At 36.1% G+C, this 24,866-nt stretch overlaps 1 protein-coding gene and 1 non-coding gene across 2 annotated transcripts; one reads left to right on the plus strand and one right to left on the minus strand.

The window, feature by feature from the left end:
• Nucleotides 1-921, minus strand: LOC141638093 (aspartic proteinase nepenthesin-2-like). The gene has a single exon (XM_074447527.1). The coding sequence runs from the start codon at nt 919-921 to the stop codon at nt 1-3; it is 921 nt and encodes a 306-aa protein (XP_074303628.1).
• A 14,870-nt stretch (nt 922-15,791) lies between these two features.
• LOC141638104 (small nucleolar RNA R71) lies at nt 15,792-15,898 on the plus strand. Its single transcript, XR_012542002.1, has one exon. It is a non-coding gene; the product is annotated as a small nucleolar RNA R71 (small nucleolar RNA).
• Nucleotides 15,899-24,866: the final 8,968 nt, after the last annotated feature.

A 24,866-nucleotide genomic window follows, 5' to 3' on the forward strand; every position in this document is an offset into this window, starting at 1 on the left:
TTAACATTCTTTGGGAACAAAAGACAACATCCTAGCATTAACATCAAAGAGAAACTGAATATTAGTCTGCTGAAATGCCCCAAATATTGAAGGCCCATCTGTTGAATTTGGTGTGGATAGCATTTGTAAACAAAACCCATTTTCAAACTTAGCAAAAATTTGTCTCTGGTCAAACAGAAGTTTGACTTCTCCAGTAGTGCTTCCTGGTGACTTGACAAAATTAAAAGTGACAGAAGGGTAAACTTGTCCTTTGGCTTCATCAGGGACATTGGAGTAACAAAGGTCAAAGACATTCGTTGTTGTTGTATCTTGAATTGGTTCCATTTGATAATTTGAAAAGTGTTCTAAAATTGCACTTTTTAGTTCCAAATATGCAGTATATGTTAGCACTGTGTATGCTGCACTTGGGTCAATGAAAAATCCACTTCGGAAATTTTGGTCATCTAATGTAAAAAGGGATGGTTTTATGTTTAGCCTACGTTCTTGTACTGTGATACCCGCCAAGTTTAAATGGTAACGGGCGTCTGGGTTCATAGCGATTGATTGGGTGGGTACGGTGTCACCCCCAACTATTTGGGCATCATCTCCGAATATTATGCTGCTTTTGTTTGTATCACTGCGGAGACAATAAGTGAATCGGCCTTTGATGTCTACGTCTAATTGGGTTATCATTGATCTTGGACCGATACCAAGTCCAAGAACCCCGGCTATTTGGTTGTTAGGGTCGGTACCAAAAGTAAAGTTGGTATTTTGTATTCCACACCCGAATGCGATGTTAGGAAAGTACCCGGCTTCCTCATTGAATTTGAACGTGTCTGTGCCAACGTAACCTCGGGTTTGACCGTTCCCTAACGTGGCTTCAAACCCACAAGATCCCTTGAAAACGATTTTTGGACTACATCTCGTATCAGTTGGATCCATTCGGATATACGAGTCTGATTGCTCGACCGAAATCGAATTGTTTAAATTGAAGCATGGGTTACAAGTTGCACACTGGATCCAAATTTGATCAGAAGACGTATCAAAAATGACCATAGGAGGGGGGTCTATATTCCCGAAACTCAAATAAGTTACAAAGTAACTACTTTGAAAATTGAAAAGAGGTGAACGTATCGAATCGAGACCCAATTTTGCATTTCTTTTATTTGCATATAGTGCTCGAGACAACGATATGTCACGAAGAAAATGTTGTCGCTCTTTCGCGGTGAAACTTGCAGGCAATATTTTTAAATGGGGTGAGTTTATTGGAATTATTTCCATGGAAAATGCATTTGTTTGATAGAGCATGGAAATGACATGGAGTAAAAGGTGTAATAGTGTAACTACTAATGCCATATTTCTTTTATTTTCACTCTTGATAATGCTCTTTGGTTTCATATATTTGCATTTGTAACATATGTAGGATTTAGTTTGCTAAATTAAGCAAAGTTTGATTCATTGAACGTACTATAACATGTAAGGAACTTAATTGTTCACTACCATATATACCTTGATAGCTTTCCAATTTTATTATGTGATTTTCTCTTCAATTTAGCTACTACTTGATCATGTTTGATAGCAAAAATCAAATCAGTAATACTTAGGGCTGACAATGGATCGGGTTGGATCAGGTTTGGTAAGATTCAAACCCGATATACTAACTTAGTGGATCACCGATTCATATCCAAACCCGACCATAATTGTCATCCCTAGTAATACTAATATAGATCTCGTACTACAACACAATATTTTTTTTTATGTGATTTTCTTTTCAATTTTGCTGCTACATGATTAACTTAATCATGGATATGAATGACCATTTGACCCTCTTCTCATTTTAATGCCTTTTTTTTTGCAATTTAATTATTTCTCTCCATTGACTCCCTCCAAGTACCACCAGCAGGCAGCCAACCACCACCACCCGACACCCACCTTAAACCACCCTCATCGTTGACTTCCCTGCCTTCCTTAACACAACCGGACTACCACCAGACTACTCCTTCCACCCACCCTCATGGCTGTCGTGCGTTCGAACCTGCCCATCCCAATACCCAGATCCACCATGCATTCCCTGCCACCACCACGACGGCCGCCAACGTTCGTTTTCCTCAAACCCGCTCCTCCCAAGATCCACATCCACTACCCACCATATCCTTAACACCACCGAAACCCCCTGCCACCACCCCGTCCGTTCTGACAAAAGCATAATCGGAAGGAGTCCAATATTGAAGTACTCCCTCTGTCCCGGTCATTTGTTGCCCTTTTTCATTTTGGGGTGTCAGTCAATTGTTGTCCTTTCTATTTTAGGAATGCATTTGATGAATAATTTGGTCATTCACACTCAATTTGATCCACATGTCATTTAGTAATTGACAATCTCCCCTTTCCTTGATCTTTGTACAAAAACCAAAGGATAACAAATGACCGGGACGGAGGGAGTAATAACAAACAACAAAGTCCACAATTGAAGTTCCAATCATAATTATTTAGTTAGCACAAGAAGTATTAATTTTTGCAAGAAATTAATCTACCTTAGCAAACTATTTTTTTCTAATCATAAGCATGCAGAATGCGGCCATAATTTTTGTTTACAATATTTCATTTAAACCCTAATTTAATTTAATCACCCTAATTAATTGGCATAAAATCAATAAATTAGAATTATTACTTGATTAATCTAGGAACTAGTATAGATCTCGCGCATGCATGCGCGGTATTTAGGGAAAGTACAATAGGAATTGTCCACCCCTTGTCAGGGTTATCTTATATCTCAAGGCCACTCGAGGAGTAATGAACTGAAAATGCGTGGCCACGCTCGGAAGGTATCTACGGTAGATAATTCCGGTCAAACAGTTATTCTCCAGATCGAGGAAACCACTCATGATATGATCAAATGCAAGTACGACCTGCAAGACACTTTGCATTGAGTGGGATATAGTAATATGACAAGAGAATTGGTGACGCACACTTGTCTCGGACAAGTGGGAGATTGTTGGAGTATGTGTCCTCGACAATAATGTGATCACATACTTAAATCTCATGATAAGAATATATGAGGGAAATTAATTTTTTATTGTCAACTGATCCACATTAATCGGTAATGGTTGGCTGACTAGAGTTTGACATTATTGTCGTATGACGGTGGTGATCAGTTGATTCCTTAAGGTCATACCTCTAGGGTAACACTCTTAATTGATTAATTAATTAATTGTATGTTGATACAAGTTAATTAATTCCCTAAAATTGAACAAATGATTTTGTGAGTGAGAAAACATATCTTATTTTAATTTGATTAAATAAGATTCGTACTGAGTAATTAAATTGTTTTATTACTTAGGTTTATTTATTGTTTATGAAACAGTTAAAATAAGAATGAGTGGTTTATTATAAACACAAGATGTTGTGATTTATAATTCAATGACCCATTTTAAGTAATTGTAATTGTGAATTACTAGTTAATTTTTGTATGTGATTTATTTTATTTAAATAATGATTTTTAATAAGTTAAAAATGCATTATTAAACAACATGTCTAGTAACATGTCCAATATGTCACACTACACAATTTAACATTTTGACAAACTTAAAATGGACCCTTTTTATCTAAAGGGTGTCGTGTAATTAAGGGGTGTGGGAGGTTGGTTGTGTCTTGTTTATTTAATTAACAAACATAATTATACCCTACTAATGTAGGCATGCAAGGCTAAATATCTTGAGAAGAAAAACTTGCAAAGGTATTGGGCACCCTTCCCTTGGTCTACCCGGTCACCCCTTGCAAGAGGAGTGAAGTTTTTCTCTTTAATTCATTCATTCATTTTCATAGAATTATATTGATAATTTACATAGTCTCTCTAGCTTTTGTTGAAGAACACACTAGAAAACTAACTCACAAAATTCTCTAATATTATCTCATCTTTACTAGTAGTAGTAAACAATAATATTAGTATTTTTAAGGAATATATACTAATTTCTAGTAACAAAATTAGTTTATGCTTTAAGAGGGATTACCTTGGTACAATCCCTTAAGGAGTAGATCCTACTATTGGATCTAGTGTTTTTCACTTGGAGCATTTGGATTTTTACTTAAGAAGACTAATTGGAAGGAGTCCAATTAGTATAACCTATTCGGCCTCCATTGTAAGAATAATAGATTCTTCTCTTTTATTCATTTGTTTTTGCATGCATAAGATCTAAATTAGTTTTATGACTAAACTAAATTACTTAAGTTATTAGTAGTCACTAATAAGAGATTAATGAATCTTACATACCTCACTTTACAATATTTTTGTAAGCCCTCTTTGTGTGAGGACCTTGTTTGGTTGGAATGTATGTACGGTAGTTAGAATTGTCTATCATATTAGTTGCATGCATGTTTTTGTGGGTCGTAGTTTAGGTGAGTAACTATTTTTCTCTCTCTCTTACATTTAATTGCTTACCCATTACTTCATGAGAGAAGAGTGACCCGTGAGAGTGCATCATTAAAGGTCTTTCAAGGTCGACGTTCAGCTTTATTATAAACATCTTACAACTCATTTGCATTTGACAGTTTTTGCTATAAGTGTTAGTTTGCTGCATTAAATTGGTTTAGGTGGACGATTTGTAGCTAGCTCTGAGCTTTAGTCCGTTCCATTAGTTAGTTGCATTTAGTTTGCTTGGGGACAAGCAAAGGTTTGCTTTGGGGAGATTTGATGCGTGCATTTTATATAGGCATTTTGTACTTCATTTGCACGTATTCTTATGCATATTTAGTAGTGTTTAGCTACAAATGTCTCCCGAATTGTCTACTTTGGTTTCTCTTGTATTATTTGCAGGTATGCACTGGAAAGGAGCGTAATCAAACCTAAAACATGTCCCTATGCATGCATTTAGGAGATGAGTTGAGTCGAAGCTTGGAGACTACTATTTTGAGATGCGCATAGAAGTAAGAAAGTTTAGCGGACAAAGGAAGAGCTCCATATTGCTAGTACCTACTTTGAAGATTCATATGTCGAGTTCTACACCTAATTTTTAAGTGATTCCAATTGTAGATGAAAGCTTTGTCCTCTTATCTTTCTAACGCCACCGGAAACGCTCTGTTTTCCCAAGTAACAAAGAAATGGTGGCCGTTTGAAGCTCAGTGCGCGAAGTAGGAATTGTGCGCTAGAAAGTACTCGATCGAGTACTATCTTTTTTATCGAGTACCTAATGTCCTCGATCGAATGGTGCATTTTTGATAGTGTTTGATCGATACCTAATGTCCTCGATCGAGAGGTTTTTGCTAGGAGTTACTCAATCGAGGAGTTCTAAAGTCCTCGATCGAGTACTTTTCTATCTGACGCAAGATTTTCGTATCTTGTTATGTATCTTAGGTCAAATAATTATCTTTCCTATAAATAGGAAGGACGTCATTAGGTTTAAACTCTCTCTTCTCCTCTATGCTCTCTCTTTTTCTCCTTTTCGTAACTTGATACGGTTGAACGCTGATTTTCTCTCTTTTCAGCCTTTTAATTTGTAATTCCCTCTTTACTCTCTTTAATTTGCCATGTTTACTGTTTCTTCATCTCTTGTTCTTGCTCTATTTTTGTTTATAAATAGCTAATCCCTTAATTCTAGGATTAGGGGAGCCATGGTAGTATAGCGATAATGCGATAGTTGGTTTAGGAGATTTAATGTGAGAATTGTTTCATTAGCAATATAATTATAATCGTTTCGTTGAATGCATGCAACAAAATTAGTTAATCTGGTTAAGTTCAGACCTAGATCGGAAGATTGGAATGAATAGACCTGTTATGAGTAATAGACTACATTAGTGAGGGTGGAAGCTAAGCTAGTTGTATTTTAGGGCGGATAGCGGACCGGAAGGACCTTTCCTTCACCCTTCTCACATCAGATGGATTGACCTACCTTTAGCTGATTTGTGTAATACCATGATAACCCGACATCCTGGCATCTCTCTCTTTATTTTCTCTCTACCCCTGCTTTTATTAGTTTAGTTCAAATACTCAAACCCCCATCTTGTGACCTTAGACAGACTAGAATAACAAGTAGATAGTGACCGCCTCCCTGTGGATACGATACTCGACTTACCTCTGCTGCATTAGTAGAGTCAGTTGGTTTATTTTTTATAGGGTTTCGACAGCCGTGTCAAAGGCACCTTGGTATATGGGGGTGTTACACCCAGACTCCAGTAGCTGGCCTAAAAATCACATCATATGTACTCGGTTGAGTGTCTTGTGCACTCAGTCGAGTAGGCCATACTCGGTTGAGTTTCTAATCCACTCGGCCGAGGCCCTACTTGTTGGCGTATGTGTCCTCGACAATAATGCGATCACATGTTTAAATCTCATATTAAGAATACATGAGGGATTGTAACATTTTATTGTCAACCGATCCACATTAATCGATAATGATTGGCTGACAAGAGTTTGACATTATTGTCGTATGACGGTGGTGATTAGTTGATCCCTTAAGGTCATACCTCTAGGGAAACATTCTTAATTGACTAATTAATTAATTGTATGACGATACAAGTTAATTAATTCCTTAAAAGTGAACAAATGATTTTGTGAGTGATAATACGTATCTTATTGTAATTTGATTAAATAAGATTCGTACTAAGTAATTAAATTGTTTTAGTTACTTAAGTTTTATTTATTGTTTATGAAACAATTAAAATAAAGAGTGAATTGTTTATTATAAATACAAGTAGTTGTGATTTATAATTACATGACCCATTTTAAGTAATTGTGATTGAGAATTACTAGTTAATTTTTTGTATGTGATTTGTTTCATATATATAATGATTTTTAATTTGTTAAAAATGCATTATTTAAATTACATGTCTAGTAACATGTCCGATTGTCACACAATACAAATTAACAAATTGACAAAGTTAAAATGGATCCATATTACACAATTGAACCGTGTAAATGGAAGGATAGGAGGATTTGTGGTTAAATTACTTTAAATTAGTGGGTAACATAATGATTACCTACTAATCATAGGTATGCATACCTACACTCTTGAGAAGAGAAAAAATGAAAATGCATTGGGCACTCTACCCATGCATAACCGGTGGCCTCCTCCATAATACACTCAAGTAGTGTATTTTCCAAACACACTAATTCATTCTCATTAGTTAATAACTTGAGAAAACTTTATCTCTCTAGTTTTTGTTGTTGAACAAAATAATAAACTCTCACATAAATCTCTAATATTATTCATATATTACTAGAAGTAGTAATCACTTAATATTAGTATTTTTAAGGATTCAAATATTAATTTCTAGTATTTCAAATTAATATTTGTATTAAGAAGGATTTCCTTTGGTACAAATCCTTAAGGAGTAGATCTTGCTATTAGATCTAGGGTTTTTGGGGCATTTGGATTATTCCTTAAGAAGACTAATTTGGTAGGAGACCAAATTAGTATAAACCAATTTCGGCCCCCATTGTAAGAATGTCTAAATTCTTCTCATTTAATTTAAATTGTTTTGCATGCATAAGTTCCTTTAAGTTTTATGACTAAACTTATAAACACTTAGTTATTAGAAGAGTCTAATAAGAGATATATGAATCTTACAATTGGTATCAGAGCAAGAGTTGTTGCATGCATAATCGGTTTTGTTTTTCCGAGTTAATATGTTAACATATAAAACTTAAAATTTGTGATTTATGAAGATAAATGCCACGAAAATTTTGCATGTTAAAAATTCTGGTCCTAAATTGATTTTAGGTCATTTTCATGAGTTATGGTAATTTATTGCTCTTTAAAACGATTATTTGTATTTTTATTACATTTTATTGAGTAAAATGACAATTAAAATGCTAAAAATAGTTAGACTATGATTCTGACCTTGAAATTTTTACACAACCTCACATGTAGATTTTAAAAGTTGTATGTAAAATTTCATATAAAATGGTTTTATATAGCATGGTCTATGATTTTTACATATTAAAAGTCGATTTAATAGAGGTATTTATGTTAAAAATGGTTAGACTTTGTTCCTGCCCATGGAAATTTAGTATGTTGTCACATGCAATATTTACACACTGTATGTAAATTTTTAGATCAAATGATTTAATTTTGCATGATTTATGATTTTTAGATGTAAAATTCGAATAAATAGTGACCATTTTGACATAAATAGCTAAATTGAATTTTATGGCATGAAAATTTTTCCCAATATTGTATATATGATATGAACATCAGATATAAAGTTGCATGTTAAATTTCATATGATTTTAATGGTTATTAGTTTTATGAGATATAAATTGATAAATAGCAACTTTAATAGTCATTAAAATAAAAATTCGACTTTTGGGTTTAAAATTTGTCATTTCCAGGTTCTAGAAACTTGTTAAAAATATTCAAAAATTTTGTTTAGAATTATTGCATAATTTTATGTTTAATTTGGAATTAATTGGTTAAACTTATGTTTTATATGATTTATTTGTGAAATAAATTAAAATATTCTAAAGGCAATTTTTATTAAAGTTTTGGAATGCTGGGAATTTTCCAGAATATACAAAATTATGATTTTGATTTTTTCGAATTTTTATGACTTTTGGGACTTATTTCCTTATTATTATGAATAATATTGATTAAAGAGCAATTATATAATATCAAGTTGAGTTATAGTCAAATATTTAGTGAAGACTAAATTTTTGAGTCCTAAGATGGTTGGGGTAATTAACTTGGACATAGATGTGATTTATGTTATATTATATGATTTTAAAAGGTTAAATGTCACAGTAATCCATGAAACCGGAACGAATATACGATATTAACTTAAATAGGGAGATTTGACACTTCACATGGCATGTTTCATACATATATTAATGCTGTTTTTTTAGTATGATTGTCATATTTTATTTTATATAATTTTTGAATTATGTAATTTGTACTTAGTATGGTCTTAGTTTTTAATTGGTATTTCCCGAAATGAATGGGGATATCGATTCCGTTGTAATTAATGTGATCTCGTTTCACTTTTGTTTTATTTAGTTTTGTTTTTCTTTTTATAATGTATAAAGTAGAAAAGCTATGTAATTTATTTATTTCGGAGTTCCTTGAAGACGGTGCCATTCAAGAAGGCGGTCCAAGAAAGACGGTGTTACCTTGGAGTGCGTGCCAAATGAAGTTCAAGGGACAAAAGGAGTTAGTTTCCGAATATGTAAATAATTTATTTGATTTACTATTTTAGGAAGGCCATACTAGGATTTTATCGTTTTTGCCTTGCGTTTGTTTTATATGTTTGCATGCATAGCCAAATTGCCATAACTACACATGCATATCTTCAAGACCTCTTACTAATAATAATTGAGAATTAGCCTTACCAAATAGTAGAAACCATGAATCCCAATTTCATAAGGAAGTAGGCTCGGCTCACCGGGGTGCTAAACTTGTTACGTTGGGTAAGTGGGTAGTAAAATGTTATTACATCGAAATTTGGATTGAGCTCAACGGAAGTATTCGTGTGATGAGTCGCATGTGTTAGGGCTAAAGATAAATATTAGAGTAATTTTATCGACCGAGAGTTCTAGAAGTAGAATCGATTAAAGAGTTAATCCACCGAGTTATATTGATAAGGGATGAATCGGCTCACCGTGCCCAAGTTAATATGAATTTGGATCTCGGGATCATTTATAATAGTTGGGTAGAAGTCACTATGTAAATGCTTAAAACTTGTTTAAAATGTTTACAAGTATTATTAAAACAATAGATGTTTATTAATTCCTTCACTTTTATTTTTGTAGTCATATTTGTTTTCTCAATTGCAATGGCAACTCCAAATTCAAACGCAAACACTAGTCGAACACTCTCACCAATGTTTCATGGCTCTGATCCTTCATGGATCGTTGTAAATTAGAAAAGAACGGGTCAAACTTCGCCGATTGAGACGCTCAACTTCGCTTGGCCTCAGAGGGTGACGATAAGATTCGTTACCTTAACGAGGCCTTTCCCGCCGCACCTACCGCTAGGTCTACCACCGTCGCTAGGCAAGCCTATGAGACTTACCAAAAGGAGTCGGCCGTGATCAAAAATGTGTTGATCTTCTCTATGGAGGCCGAACTCCAAAGGAGTGCTATAAAGATTAGCACCGCCTATGAGATCTATACGAAGCTTGTGACCATGTTTTCACAAGCTCCAAGGATCATTCAATATGAAGCGGCTTCCGCATTCTTTGATCTCAACATTAAGGAGGGCCAAAAAGTTAGCCCTCATGTGCTCAAGTTGATGGAGCATGTTGAGACCTTAAAAATGCAAAAAGTAGAGATTCCCGAAGAACTCATCATTGATCGAATTCTTCATTCCTTAAACAAGGTTAAGGCATGTGTTCAATTCAGGGTGAATTTTAATATGCAAAACTTGAAAGTGTCCCTCGATGAATTGCACAAAATGCTTGTGCAAGCCGAGAGGGACATGGGGCTAAATGCTAGCATCACCAAGGATGTGCTCAACATTAATCAAAAGAGCAAAGGGAATTTCTAGAAAGGTGGTCACAAGGGAAAGAAGCAAACTCCCTACAAGAACAAAGGAAAAGCTTGTGCAGCTAGCTCCTCTAAGCCCAAGAAGGGTGCCCCATCCGGGGACAAATGCCACTATTGTAATGGTGTTGGGCATTGGAAGAGAAATTGTCCTAAGTACCTTGGCGACATCAAAGCTGTAAAAATTATTCCAGTAGGTAAACAACTATCCCTATCTTTTATGTTTCAATCTCAACTTTGGTATTTTGATACAAGTTGTGATATTTACCCCTTTTTATTGTAATTAGGTCATCCTAGCAAGGACAAGGGCAAAGAAAAACAAGCCTAGAAGATCTTGAGGGAAGCTAGATGTAGCCGCCCATGGTACTAGATCGGTGGATGTTTGGCTTTATTTTATTTTGTCTTTAGTTTCATGGTGTATTTTGAAATTTTAGAACTATTTTGATTTCCTCGTTCGACTTGGAAATTGTTAGGATTCACTAATTCCATTAATTTACATATTCATATATGTTCAAATTTATTTAGTCATAAAATAAATCCTAGATCTTATGCATGCAAGCATGAACAAAAGTAGAGAAGAAATCATCATACAAGCTTATGGATTTCGGTTTTGGGCACCAACAAATTCTCCTATTTGTTAGTTCTTGAGTTTCCTCAATATGGATGAACAAAGGATCCAAATTAGAATCCCTCCCAAAAGTGAATACCCAAGGTGTAACTCTTAATAATTAATAACACAATGAACTAGTAATATTATTAATCTTGCTTAAAAATTGACCCAAAATATTATTTTGCTCTCTTGTTTATTCGGCCAAGAGAAGGGAAGAAATGGAGTATTTTCTATCTCTAAGTTCTAGTAATGTTAGAGAGTAGAATAATTACTAACACTAGAAATATGTTGTAAAAATTGTGAATGAATAATTAGAGGAAAAACCCTCTATAATCCCCTTTAGAAAACCGGTGGGGAGGGTGGAGGAGAGTCAATGCATGGGCTTGTTTTTCTACTCAAGAAATCATAGGTATGCATGGCGCTATATTAGGTTGTAATCATCATGTTTTCCACATAAAAATAATTAACACAATTTAAACCTAATACTCCCTCCATTTTCGGCACTTATATAAAATAGGAGGTCCATTTTATATTTGTCATTTGTCAATTGTCACATGTTACTAGTCATGTGTAATTGTAATGTATTTTTAACATATTAAAAATCAACGTATTAATAAAAATACGTCATGTACAAAATCGACTTAGTTATTCATAATTACTCGTACCAAAACGGTTTATCAATTATAAATCACGTCGTCTTGTATTTATAATAAATTATTCATTCAGTTTCAATTGTTTCGTAAACAATAAATTTATCTAAGTAATAAAACAATTTGATTACTTAGACCGTATCTTATTTAATCGAATTACAATAAGACACGTCAATTATACTCACAAGATCGTCCGTCAATTTAAAGCAATTTAATTAAACCGTATCGACATACGATAAATTAAATAATCAATTAAGAGTGTCACCCTTTAGGTATGACCTAAGGGGATCAACTGATCACCACCGTCGCACGACAGTAATGTCAAAATCTAGTCAGCCAATCATTACCGATATGTGTGGACCAGTTGACTGTAAAATATTACATCCCACATGTATTCTTAAAATGAGATTTAAACATGTGATCATCATGATCAACAGTTGTGATCACATTATTGTCGGAGGACACATATTCCAACAATCTCCCACTTGTCCTCGACAAGTGTGCGTCACCAATTCTCTTGTCCTATTACTATGTCCCACTCAATGCAAGGTGTCTTTCAGGTCGTACTTGCAAGTGATCATATCGAGAGTGGTTTCCTCGATCTGGAGAATAACTGATTGACCGAAATTTTCTACCATAGATACCTTCCGAGCGTGGCCACGCATTTCCAGTTCATTACTCCTCGAGTGGCCCTGAGATATTGTTATAACCCTGACAAGGGGTGGACAATTCCTATCGTACTTATTCCCTTCGACTAGCCACAGCCATCATAACCCAAAATATGCCCATTTGACCCCGTTTACGAAGGTCGTAGTAATATAAATCAAAGTTAATCTGAAACTGTGCCACCTTAGGCGAACAGTCTTTAGTCAAAAGAATCGACTCATTAGAATACTATAGTAGCTCTCGCCACGACCAGGCTATATAAATTTGCCAGAACTCTATAAGCGGTCATTAGCCCGACAAAGTGTTCCTAACAGTCTGCCTATGTGATCGACTAGTCATCTCACATGACTCCATGGCACTTGAACTTGCCATCAATCGCTTCACACTCTAGTCACTTCGAGACGTCACCTCATGTAAGTGACTATGGGCGAATACAATGCTAATCCATGTTCACTTTAATGGGGTTCAATTGTCTCTACAACCCGTTTGGATGTAACAAAGTATAAGATGAGTTAATAGTAACTCAAACTACAAATGTCGACATTACATTTGGGTAGTCAATACCATATTACCACCTTGTGATGTATATTGTAAGTGTGTAAACACTAGTCGTTTGCAACACGAGTTTAACACACCATGTGTCCATGTGTTCAAACTCTTGAATTGCATTTTCCTCTATTTTCATGTTTGTCTCGCATAGCATGAATCTTACCAAGTACATATCTAGTTTCCCAAACTAGGTACAAGTTCTTTACTTTGAGAGAACTTTCTTGTTGTTTATCACATAACAAACGAATTATGGTGGACGACATAACTTGCACTAGTCAAGTGTTCTTCCAACTCATAATGTACTAGGTATAAGTTTTGTAGGATCTTGCAACAATTGTCAAGATGATTAGCCTAGCACTTCTCATAAGTCCTAGCATATTAGAAAATATTAGTTTTGAGTAACTTCTTACTATAACTAAGTATCTTTCCAACTTCTTATTTCTCTTTAAGCTTAATTAGCTTAGGATCTTCATAAATCCTTATATGTTTTTGAAAACTTCAATATGTGCAACTTCTTATTACATAACGGAGTATTCTTCTAAACACTAGAATAGCTTATTAGTTCTTCTTGAGAATTCGTGATGATTCTTCTATGGCTTACCAATGACTCATCATGCTCTTAAGCATATGATTCATTATTGGACATGTGCATGATTATTCTAATGGTGGAAACATTAGTAATCTTTAATCATGTGATCAACCATTCTTAGGTTCAATGAATGACCATGACTGCTTATGGTAATTCCATTTTCATCGATATGAATAATCTACGTTTCTCGTTGATTTGATGTGCATATCTCAATGCCTATCCAACATCCCATGATGTGATTGGATTCATCTTAGTCCATTTTCATCCAGAATTGAAAACTCAAACACTTCTTTGTGAAAGATAGTACTAGCTCGTCATTCTCAATGAGTAATGAGTTATAAATTTTACAAGATGATTGCTCCCACTAAATTTCATGTCTTCACATGATAATTTCAAACTACCACTCAATTCCACATGTTTCGTATTTGACTACTCAATCGAAACATTTTAAGAATTGAAATACATTTTGCTTTGCCAAGTTATTAAGATAAAACCATATATGTTCCCAACATATCTTTTCAAAATACCTATTTTGAAAAGGTTTCAATCTTAACTTATGGAAAGAGATTTTAATCTCTAACTCATTCATTTTTATAATGATGCGTAGCAATGTCATTATTTAAAAGTGAAATCCCATTTAATACACGTCCTTCTCAAAATACCCTTTTCGCAAGGAGGTTTAACCATTTCATTTTCATAATGAGGTTAAGAAATGACACTAGCGTGGATAGCAATTAACTTAGCTCTTGTAGACATCGGCATATCTTTCTTTGCAACTTTTAATCATAAATCTCATTTATTTTCAAGGATGCAACTTTGTTTCGTTTAGGCTCTTAAGTAAATATCAATATTGAAACTCTATTTATATCTAGGTCATAACTAGCAAAATCTCTTGTTGAGACTTTTCTTTAGTCATTTTCTATCTTCTTTAGTCATTTTTTATCAAAACTTTCTTTTGGTCTCCTCGTGTAGTTATCTTAAGAACATATTCTTTTGATTACTTCACTTGGTCTCTTTTGTCATGTAGATCTCATCTATTCGAGACCATAGATCTCATCTATTCGTGTATACTATCTATTTAGGTATACAAATCATTCTTTCTTTCGTAGATTTCATTTACTCAAGCATACAAATTATCCTTTGTATTCTTTGTGTCTGGTCGGACTAAATCTTTTCGGTAACTTGTCGTTAGGAGCACCTAGACCAAAACACAATTTATAACTTCACAAACAACTCTACAATTAGTAAAGAGGCAAGTAAAGGTCGGATCCCAAGGGACGGGAATTGAGATGAGATTTCTATTGAAACTAGTGGTGTCTTAGGGTTGTCACAATTTGGATTGATGTAGAAGGTCACTAAACTAAATAGCAATGAAAGTAAACAAGCAAGATGAATTAAAAGGGTTGTAAACAATTGATAAAAAGCACTAGGGTGTCATGGGGTCATAGGGGATTCATGGGAATTGATCATACAAATTTCTTCTTTTGATGACACTCCATCCTTGGAGTTTTGCACAATTTCTTCCTTATCACTAGCTTCCACAACTTCATCCTCAACTTGCTTCTTCGGTGCTTCATACCTTGTACCACTTCTCAAGTGAATGGCACTAACCGTTTCATGTCTTGGGGGATTACTTTGAGGTGGTAATTGCCCCTTTTGTCTTTGTGAGCTTGAAGATGCTAGTTGAGTCAATTGGGTTTCCAACATTTTGGTGTGAGCTAGAATGTTGTTGATGGTGGTTTCCTTTGCTTGACTATCTTTTTGCATTTGAGTGAAAAATTCTTGTTGATTCTTTTGCATTTGGAGGACCGCTTTTTGAACATCAAAACCTTGGTCATTTTGTTGATTGTATGGAGATTGATTTTGGTAACCTTGGTTTTGGTTGTAAAAGGGTCTTTGATTTTGGTTTCTCATGGGAGGTGGGGTGTATGTTGTTTGAGGGTTTTGAACATTTTGGCTTTTGTATGAGAGATTTGGATGGAATTTGGTGTTGGAATAAGGGGTACCACTCTTGTATGCTTGGAAAGCATTCACTTGTTCATTTGTTCATTTGTTCCCCTACATTCACTTTGGTCATGTCCCAAAGTTCCACAATTCTCACATATCGCACTTGGGATTGATGAAGATGCCGTCATGGCATTAACATGATGCTTTGGTGATTTTGAGGCTTCTTCAAGTCTAGCCATAGCTTTTTCAAACTTCAAATTGATTGTATCAATGTGAGCACTAAGTTGAGCACCCAATTGAGTAACGGAGTCCACCCAATTGAACAACTCGCTAAGTTCATAATGAGGAACTGGGCAACAAATTCCCTTGAACCGCTCCCAAGCTTCATACAAAGATTCTTCATCCCTTTGCTTAAAACCCGTAATTTGAGCTCTTAGCATGTTAGTATTTTCCGGTGGGTAGAATTTTTTGTAGAAAGCTAGAGCCAACTTTTTCCAAGAATCAATTCCGAGAGTGGCCTTATCAAGGCCCTTCAACCATTGTTTCGCGGTGCCAATTAGAGAAAAAGGAAATAAGACCCATCGAATTTGGTCTTGAGTTACACCGGTTTGAGAAATCGCATCACAATAGTCACAAAAGGTCTCCATATGAGAATGAGGGTCTTCACTAGGCATCCCCCCAAATTGGCTCCTTTCGACAAATTGGATAAAGGCGGATTTAGCAATAAAATTTCCGGTCAAATGTTGTGGTGTGGGAGTACCATTGGGTAGGTTCTCCTCGGTGGGTACGAAATGTGATGAAAACTTAGGCATTGTGGGTTGATTTTGTGTGGTATTTTGTGTTGGGTTCTCCTCACCTTCTCTTGCAAAAGGGTTGATGAACTCAATATTTGGTCGAATATCTACAACCTCACTAATACCTCTCAAATTTCTCCTAGCAAGTCTTCTATTAGTTGTCAAAGTTCTTTCAATTTCACGATCAAAAGGTAACAAATCACCTTGTGACCTTCTAGACATGCAAAATATCAAACAACTCGAAAACAATTAGAACTGATAGGCTATCGCACACCTATGCAAAGATAATATTTATACCCTAGACAACAAATGAATGTAGTACGTAGGGGTCGAACCCAAAGGAGACGGGAGTTTATAATTTAGTTGTTATGGATTGAATTTTACCTTGGTAGATTATCAATTGATTGATTGAGTTGAAGTGATGTAATGATAAAACAATAATAAAGAAAATGTCTAGGGAGGTCGGGTCACACATCCTAATTATGTAAATGCTCATGTCAAGTTAGGAAGTTGATTTTACGATAAATGTTTAGGCTTAAAGACACCCACCTTACGATATTAGTGTCAACCATAGACCGGGTCCTAGAGAAACTCTCGTCCATGACTAGGTCGTCCTACTACACATGTTTAGTCTAATTCAATTCCGTGCCTCTCGACTTTTGGAATGATTAAACAAACTTAATCAATGAATAAGGCCTTGAAACATAGATTAAACGTTATGGTGCAAACATGTGATAGAAACAATTATACAATATTATCTTATCCTTATTTTGATATTTATATATTACTTAATCGTGCATGGCTTCCCTTGCTCCTTAGACAAATGAAGCTACTCTAACATGGTGGAAATGTAAATTAAACTAATGATAAATGAAATGGCAAACATAATGAAAATATGAATAAGAAATTACCTTGCAATGGAAATGGAAATGGAAATGGAAGAACAATACTTGTAATAATAAATAACTTGTAAATGTGAATTGTTTTATAACTTGAAATGTAAATGGGAAATGTTTATAACATAACGTAAATCTAAACTAAGCTAAGCTAATAACTAAACTAATCTAACTACTAAACTTAGGGAGAATAATGAGAAATTGTGTATGTGAATGGTGTGTAAATTGTTGAAGTCTACACCCTTTATATAGGAAATAAGGGGTGAAACATAGATTAAATACAAGGAGTCAACCCCAAATATTTTCTCTTAATTGCTTGATTAATTACCAAAAGAATCCTAAGGGAGCCACTAATTCCATCATAATTCACTTGGTTAAATGTGATATTAGCATCCTAAGCTCTTCTTAGCATCCAATAGTTTCCACCATAATTTGAACTTTGAATTTGGGCTTGACTTTGCATAATGACTTTGCTTGTATTTTCATTTTGATCCAACACTTTCTTCATGCAAAATCCATGCACTTCCAACACTTAGCCTAAACTTGTGCTCTTACTTAGCTTATTTCTTCTAGTAGCTTATTTGTAATATTTTAGCTCCAAAAAGTTTAAGTACCTACAAAATATGACAAGACAAGCAAAGATACTAGAATACACATATTAGCTTATAAAACACTAAGATAAGTGCTAAATTACATGTGAAATAAAGCTAATATAAGGGGTTAAAATGTATAGAAAATGCACTTATCAAGAACAAACCTTGAGGAGTTTTACTTCCCCAAGGCAAAGAAAGACACAACTAATAACAATATAAGAAAATCTAAATCAATTTAACACCGTCCCCGGCAACGGCGCCATTTTTGGTCGGACTAAATCTTTTCGGTAACTTGTCGTTAGGAGCACCTAGACCAAAACATAATTTATAACTTCACAAACAACTCTACAATTAGTAAAGAGGCAAGTAAAGGTCGGATCCCAAGGGACGGGAATTGAGATGAGATTTCTATTGAAACTAGTGGTGTCTTAGGGGTGTCACAATTTGGGTTTAGGTAGAAGGTCACTAAACTAAATAGCAATGAAAGTAAACAAGCAAGTTGAATTAAAAGGGTTGTAAACAATTGATAAAAAGCACTAGGGTGTCATGGGGTCATAGGGGATTCATGGGAATTGATCATACAAACATGTTCTCAAATTATAAGCAAGCAATTATTGTTGTGATGGATTGAGTTCGGTTTTATCTTACAATCCTAGGAAAGTTTGGGTCTCGGAGCCGAATCGATTAGATTGTACAACACCTACAAGTCGACTTAGTCTTCCCTACTCAACAACATGCATGGTCTAATGAGACTCGAGTTGGTTTATGTCTTACAAGTCTCATTGAAAAGATAGGTGATGGGTAAAAAATGCAAGGATTCATAGGCTCGCATTTCATCAAACATAATATGTGCATGAGTTGAGATCAAAACAAGCAAGCAAATAAACCATGAAAGCATATTAATTTAAGCATGAATCATTCCCCATGTTGGTTTCCCCTAATTACCCATTAACCCTAGCTAGGTGACTACTCACTCATTATCATGTTGATCATGCTAGCAAGGTTGTCAATCATACCAACAAAGTAAAACATGATGAACAAATGAAAGTAATTAACAATAATTAAAAAGGGATTAAGAGAATTATACCTACTAATGATTCCAATAATAAAGCAACGAATAAAAGAAGTACTTGATGCTTGATTGAGAGGTTGTCAATCTCTCAATAATAACCCAAATAATCTTCAATTACCCAAAATAAAGGATGAACAAAAGAGAGATTAAGGAAATAAAACTTGTATTAAAACTTGATTAATTGTTGATTACAAAACTAAAGAGAGATTTGATTGATATTAACTATTCTAAGAATTGATAAGAAGAACATGCTCTTCAAATTAGACTAATGGGGTATTTATAGTGGAAATTAGGTGGATGTATTAGGGTTAACAAAGGGCTTAAATGACGATTAAGTCTCTACTTAAGGAAACGCCGGTATTTTCTGAAGGATGGGCATCTTTCTTGAAACTTGAAGAAACGGTTTTGCTGTCTTGGAATCCGTGCGTCTTAGGCTTGGGACGGCCGGATTCTGTGTCTCTGCCGGGCGTCTTTGGGAGAAGACGGGCGTCTTTTGGTAGCTCTTTTGCCGGGCGTCTTTGGTAGAAGACGCAGATTGTAGTCTTTGGGGACGGGCGTCTTCTTGACAATCCGCACGGATTCTTTGCTCGACTTGTTTCTTCTTCTTTTCTTCCCTTTTCTTCATAAAATCCTTGGGGATTTCCTCGGGGATGCAAGGATCTTTCCTCATCATTGCCCAACTACTATAATATGTACAAAGGCCTTCTAATCTTGTCTCTCTTTGATGCTTGGTCATTGAATTCAATCAATTTAGTTTCATTTTGCACTGAAAATGCAAGGTTTGCACTCCTTTCCTACCAAGGACACAAAACCTCAAAGAATATGCAAAACAAAGAACTAAAGACAATAAATGACCCAAATATGCACTAAAAAGCATGGGAACAAGGCTAATTCGGGGACTAAATATGCGCTAATTATGGTCACATCAAATATCCCCAAACCGAACCTTTGCTCGTCCCGAGTAAAGAGGTGACAAAGACTAGGACCATTATTTAAACTAACCTAAAAACATAGCCGACATGAGACAATTAGCGGGGCTCACTCCGCCCCTTCAACTCACAACAAGACAACCATGAGGTAGGATGCCTTCTTGCAAGGCAATGTTGGTCTTGCCAAAATGGCGACACATCCAAACATTAAACACACAAAATCAAATAATGGATGCATCTACAAAAAGGAATAGCCACTTCCTCATCAAGTGGCGGAGTCAACTAAAAGAGAACAAATTTAAGAGCATATTCCGTCACAAATACTAGTTCAACAAATCACTAAGGCTAAGAGGATGGCACTAAATCACCTCCAAATGGTGTTAAACTAGACTACTTTCGTCCTCAATTTCCAAATGCTTTCGTCAAGAGCGATCGGATGGTGTGGAATGATGATCCCCATTATGCTAGTAGCATATGACATGACAAGGCTCGAGTTCTCTACAAAAGTAAAGGTCATGGATCGTCCCAAGCTCGACAAAGTGGCTCGACAAAAAGGCTTTTTGGGAATGAAATGCTCAAATCGTTATAAACAAGGGTGGATATGACTAGCATTCAAAAATTGACCTCATTCAACTTTCACATTTCAAAAATTAGAGATGGGGTTTGTCCCTTCCGTGCTAATGTCCTTTGCTTTCGCCAATCGCTTATTAGGCAACCGATTAACCTCTAGACAATAGCTTTTCGGGGTGATAGTCACTCTGTCTCTGGGCGGTTGAATTGACAACCGTGTGGGGGCCCAATTCAATGGATCCCTCTCCAAAGCACATCGAAGTGTTACGCCTCCATCAAAACAACTAAAATTCTCAATATTTCAACATTTCATAACATTTGAGGTTTCCTTGGCAATAAAACGTTTCCACATACAAAATCTTTGAAATGAGCACTTCAAACTTATTGATAGAAAGGATTTTTGGGTTGCCATACCACAAGGTCAATCAAGGTCACCTAGACAAGTTAACCAAGTCCACATCGTATCACGGGGTTGGAATCGGTGACTCACATGCAAACCCTTGACTAGGCTTTGGGTCATGGGTCGAAAGACACTAGTATGACACAACCTAGGGTGTTTTACATCCATTCTAGTAGGCGAAGTCTTAAGTTGAAAAAGTATTTGTAATGGCTTAGTTGCTCTTGTCAAAGTTCCCAATTAGGCACTTTTCAAAATATTTCATCTAAATGCAACTATATGCCATGATGCAACTATTATATACATCCTAATGCAAGTGATTCTACCAACTAATATGACATATAAACTAATGTAAGTCCTAAGTTCACATTGTTATACCGCATCAATCAAAATAAAGCCACATAGTCATTAACATAAAGAGGAAAAAGGAGATTGGAAAGATCATACCACGCGGTCTTCAATATCCTCATGTCTCGGATGTGGCGTAGTAGATCAATGTGAACAAGGATAGAACAAACACAATATATACAATAATATATACATGACTACACTACAAAGGAAATGAACTTGTTTTTGGTTTTTTTAATTTTCAAATTTTTATGATTTTTCGAAATTTTTCAATTTTTTTTTTTTTTTTTGGATTTTTGAGTAAAAGTTAAGTTAGAATTCTCCATCCCCACACTAATATGGGCATTGTCCTCAATGGCCAAAATGATGGGAAATTATGCAAACATGATGCATGATTTCTACACTAAATGCAAGCTACACTAGTCTACACTACATGATGCATGGTTTTTGATTATGATGGAGAGGATAATTTAGATTACCTCTCGTTGTATATGCATGTACTTCCCCAAACCGAGTTAGACATTATTGCTAATGTCCTAAGGTGGGGTGTAGTTCATGCACACACGATGCAAAACATGGAACTAATTTTGTCATTTTGGATTTTCAAAAGTTGGGAACAATAAGATGAGAACACCTCAATGGGGCCGAGGTGTTAGTCCTCTATGGTGCTAGGACTACTCCAACAATGATCAAGATAAATAAATAAAACAAAGAAAGAAGTAGAGCAAACCTCAAGAGGGTAGGAGCCTCCAAAGCTTGCTAATCTTCCATCATATCATCACTATCATCATCTTCCTCACTAGAAGTGGACTCATCACCACTTCCCTCTTCACTTTCTTGTTCACCTTGCTCATCATCCTCTTCTCCTTCTTCACTAGCTTCTTCATCAATGTTATCATCAACCTCTTCATCACCGACAACCTCATTATCACCCGGAAACTCACCCCTAGATGCACTCGGAAAGAAGACTTCCCTATCCGACCAACTAGGCAAAGGACATGAAGGGTCAAGTAGTCCTTGCCTAGCTAAGTGAAGGAGGGGTGGATATTGGGCTAAGTAAGCATCTTTCCGATCCTTGAAGGCTTGCTTGTGCATCTCTTGCATAAGAAGAGTCATATAATCTTTGCTTGCTTCAACACCTTCGGGTTTGAACTCTTGGTACTCGAAAGGATAGGGTGGTGTGACAATGGAAGAGGAGGGCATTTCAATTTTACCCTTTTGTTGTCGGATAATGTATTCGACCTCTTTTGATAGGGGAAGTAGATAGGTGGTTCGGTGGACACTTAAACGACAAATCTTCGAAGGCAAAGTAAAAGATCTAGCCTCACTAGTGAGCCATCCATACTTGGTGTCAAGAGGGTTATGAGAGACCCACTTGTACTTGTTTATCATGGTTTCAATATCAATGAGATGACCACCCTTCTTTGTCACATACTTGTTATCCTTGTTGAAGTTCGGATCAAAATATTTAGCTAAAATAGTGACTAGACCTCCATTCACAATAACGGTAGTGCCTTGCTTCCCACAATCAATATTTAGCCATCTATCCACCAAAAGCCTTAGAGAGTTGAAAGGCTTGGTGAATTCCCTTCCAATGTTCAAGGCCGACTCAAGAAGAACAAAATTGAGTTTGGTGAAATGGTTGGTGTCTTTTCTTGCAATGATGGTGTTTCCTATGACCTTGTGCCACACTCTAATACCCGGATGGTGGACTAATAGAGCGCGACTAGCATGAAAGTTCTCAAATTTCCTTCCGGAAATCGCCTCCCAAAGAGGGTCGGGGTCATATTTGCCAACATTCTTGAAATAACTCGGTGAATCGCTAAGACCCAAAGCTTTACCCATTTCCTCAAAGGAGATGCGCCTACTAACATTAGCTAGGCGGAACTCGATGGTCTCCATAGTCTCAACCTTGTTAACTTTCAAAGAACTCCAAAATTCCAAGGTAAGGGAGGGGTATGTCAATTCTTTTGATTCAAACAATTTTTCCAACCCCATGGCTTTAAAGAAGGCTCTAGTTTGCTCAAGGACACCCAACTTATCTAAGGCATCATCACAAATAAACTTGGTGGATAGAAATGATTTTCTAGCAAACTTGGCAAAAGTGTCCCTATGGGACTTGGAAATGAAAATTACCTCCGGATAATTCGAAAGTTGAGCAATTTCCGGAGTAGAAGATGTTGTTGCTTCCATGGGAGGTTGTTCTTGTTGCATTTCCAAGTTTGGGCTAGCTACCACCATAGCCAATGCTTTCTTTGCTTGAAGACTCTTTTGTCTTGATGAGAGTGCCTTTGCCTTTGTTGCTTTTGTTGCTCCCTTTGTCCTTGCCATTGATGAATAAACCAAGAAAAGAATGAAAATCTTCAATTTACTAGTGTACCCAAATCGATTTAAAGATGAAAGGCTTTGCCTTTATGAATTCAAAAATCGACTCAAAGGTTGAAGATTTTGTGCTTGGTTTTGATTTTTGTTGAAAGAGGAGTGATTGATTTGTTGTTAAAAGGGTGTTTTGATTTGATTTTGGTGAATGTTGTTGAGGAATCTTGTTTTTGTGATGGAGAGGATGAGGGTTTTTTAGTTATGGGGTTTATGGGTAGTGTTTTGAATGAAGGAATGAAGAAATGAATGTGGGAGGGGGTTTATAATAAACCCGAAAAATTTGAAATGCAGGGGGAAGACGGGCGGCTTTCCTTCGGGACGTCCGGATTCTGCCTGTTCTGGGTTTCAGAATTCTCGCCTAAAGACGGGCGGATTTGAAGAAAGTCGGGCGGATTTGAAAATGCGGGACGGGTGTCTTTCAGAGAAGACGGGCGGATTCTATTGCAGGACTTTTTCTTGTTTTCCTCAGCCAAAAAGACGGGCGTCTTCCCTATAGGACGGGCGTCTTTCTGAAGACGGGCGGATTCTATTGCAGGACGCCCGGATTCGTTAACAGTCACAAAATTTCAAAAATTCAGCTCAGAAGGACGGGCGTCTTCTGCCCAATATGCCCGGATTGCCTGAAGACGGGCGGGTTCTCCTGAAGCCGCTCGGATTCGACCCCTTTTACCCGGATTCAGTTCCATCCGTGTACCTTGCATATCCCTTGTCATTTTTCCATTCTTCAAAATCTCATGTTCTTCATTGTGGGGGCACTACTAAGGCATGGATAGCCTAGGCAATTGCTATCCCCACACTAAGCTAAAGCACTACACATCAATTGAAATTATTAGTCCCTCCCTCACTTCTCTCAAACATGATAATTATCTCGATCAAAGTATAAAAATCCAAAGATGACAAAAATGCAAATTAAGAATTGAAATGCGAGTTAGGGAGTTAGAAATATTTACAAATGGTGGTTTAGGGAGGACTCCACCAAACTCTCACTCTTGATGAGATGTCAAGGGGGCATGTCCAAGGTGTTGTTGATGTTGCTCAACACCTTGAAAAAGTAATCAAAAGCTTGTTCATTGTCATGATAAAGGTCTTCAATAGACCATTGCCCTTGTTGTCGGTCTTGATCGATAGCATTACCAATATAGGGATTGAAAATCCCTTCAAATTCGTCGTCCCAAAGACCACAAACTTCATTAAGTTGATCATTAAAAATCTCTTAATTTGATGGAGACAACTCTCCCATTTTCTTTTCTTGGCCAATAAGGCCATCTTCTTCATTGCTTGACTTTGGTGAGCTTTGCAAGCTCTCTTTGTTACAATTCACTTGCTCTTTGAATGGAGCATCTTCAATTTTTTTCTTCCATTGGAGTTCCGACTTCTTCCTATCATCCTTCCGACTATAATGATCAATCATAAAACACGGTTCATGTAAA

The sequence above is a fragment of the Silene latifolia genome, unplaced genomic scaffold (genome assembly GCF_048544455.1).
Source record: "Silene latifolia isolate original U9 population unplaced genomic scaffold, ASM4854445v1 scaffold_177, whole genome shotgun sequence".
NCBI classification, from domain to species: Eukaryota; Viridiplantae; Streptophyta; class Magnoliopsida; order Caryophyllales; family Caryophyllaceae; genus Silene; species Silene latifolia.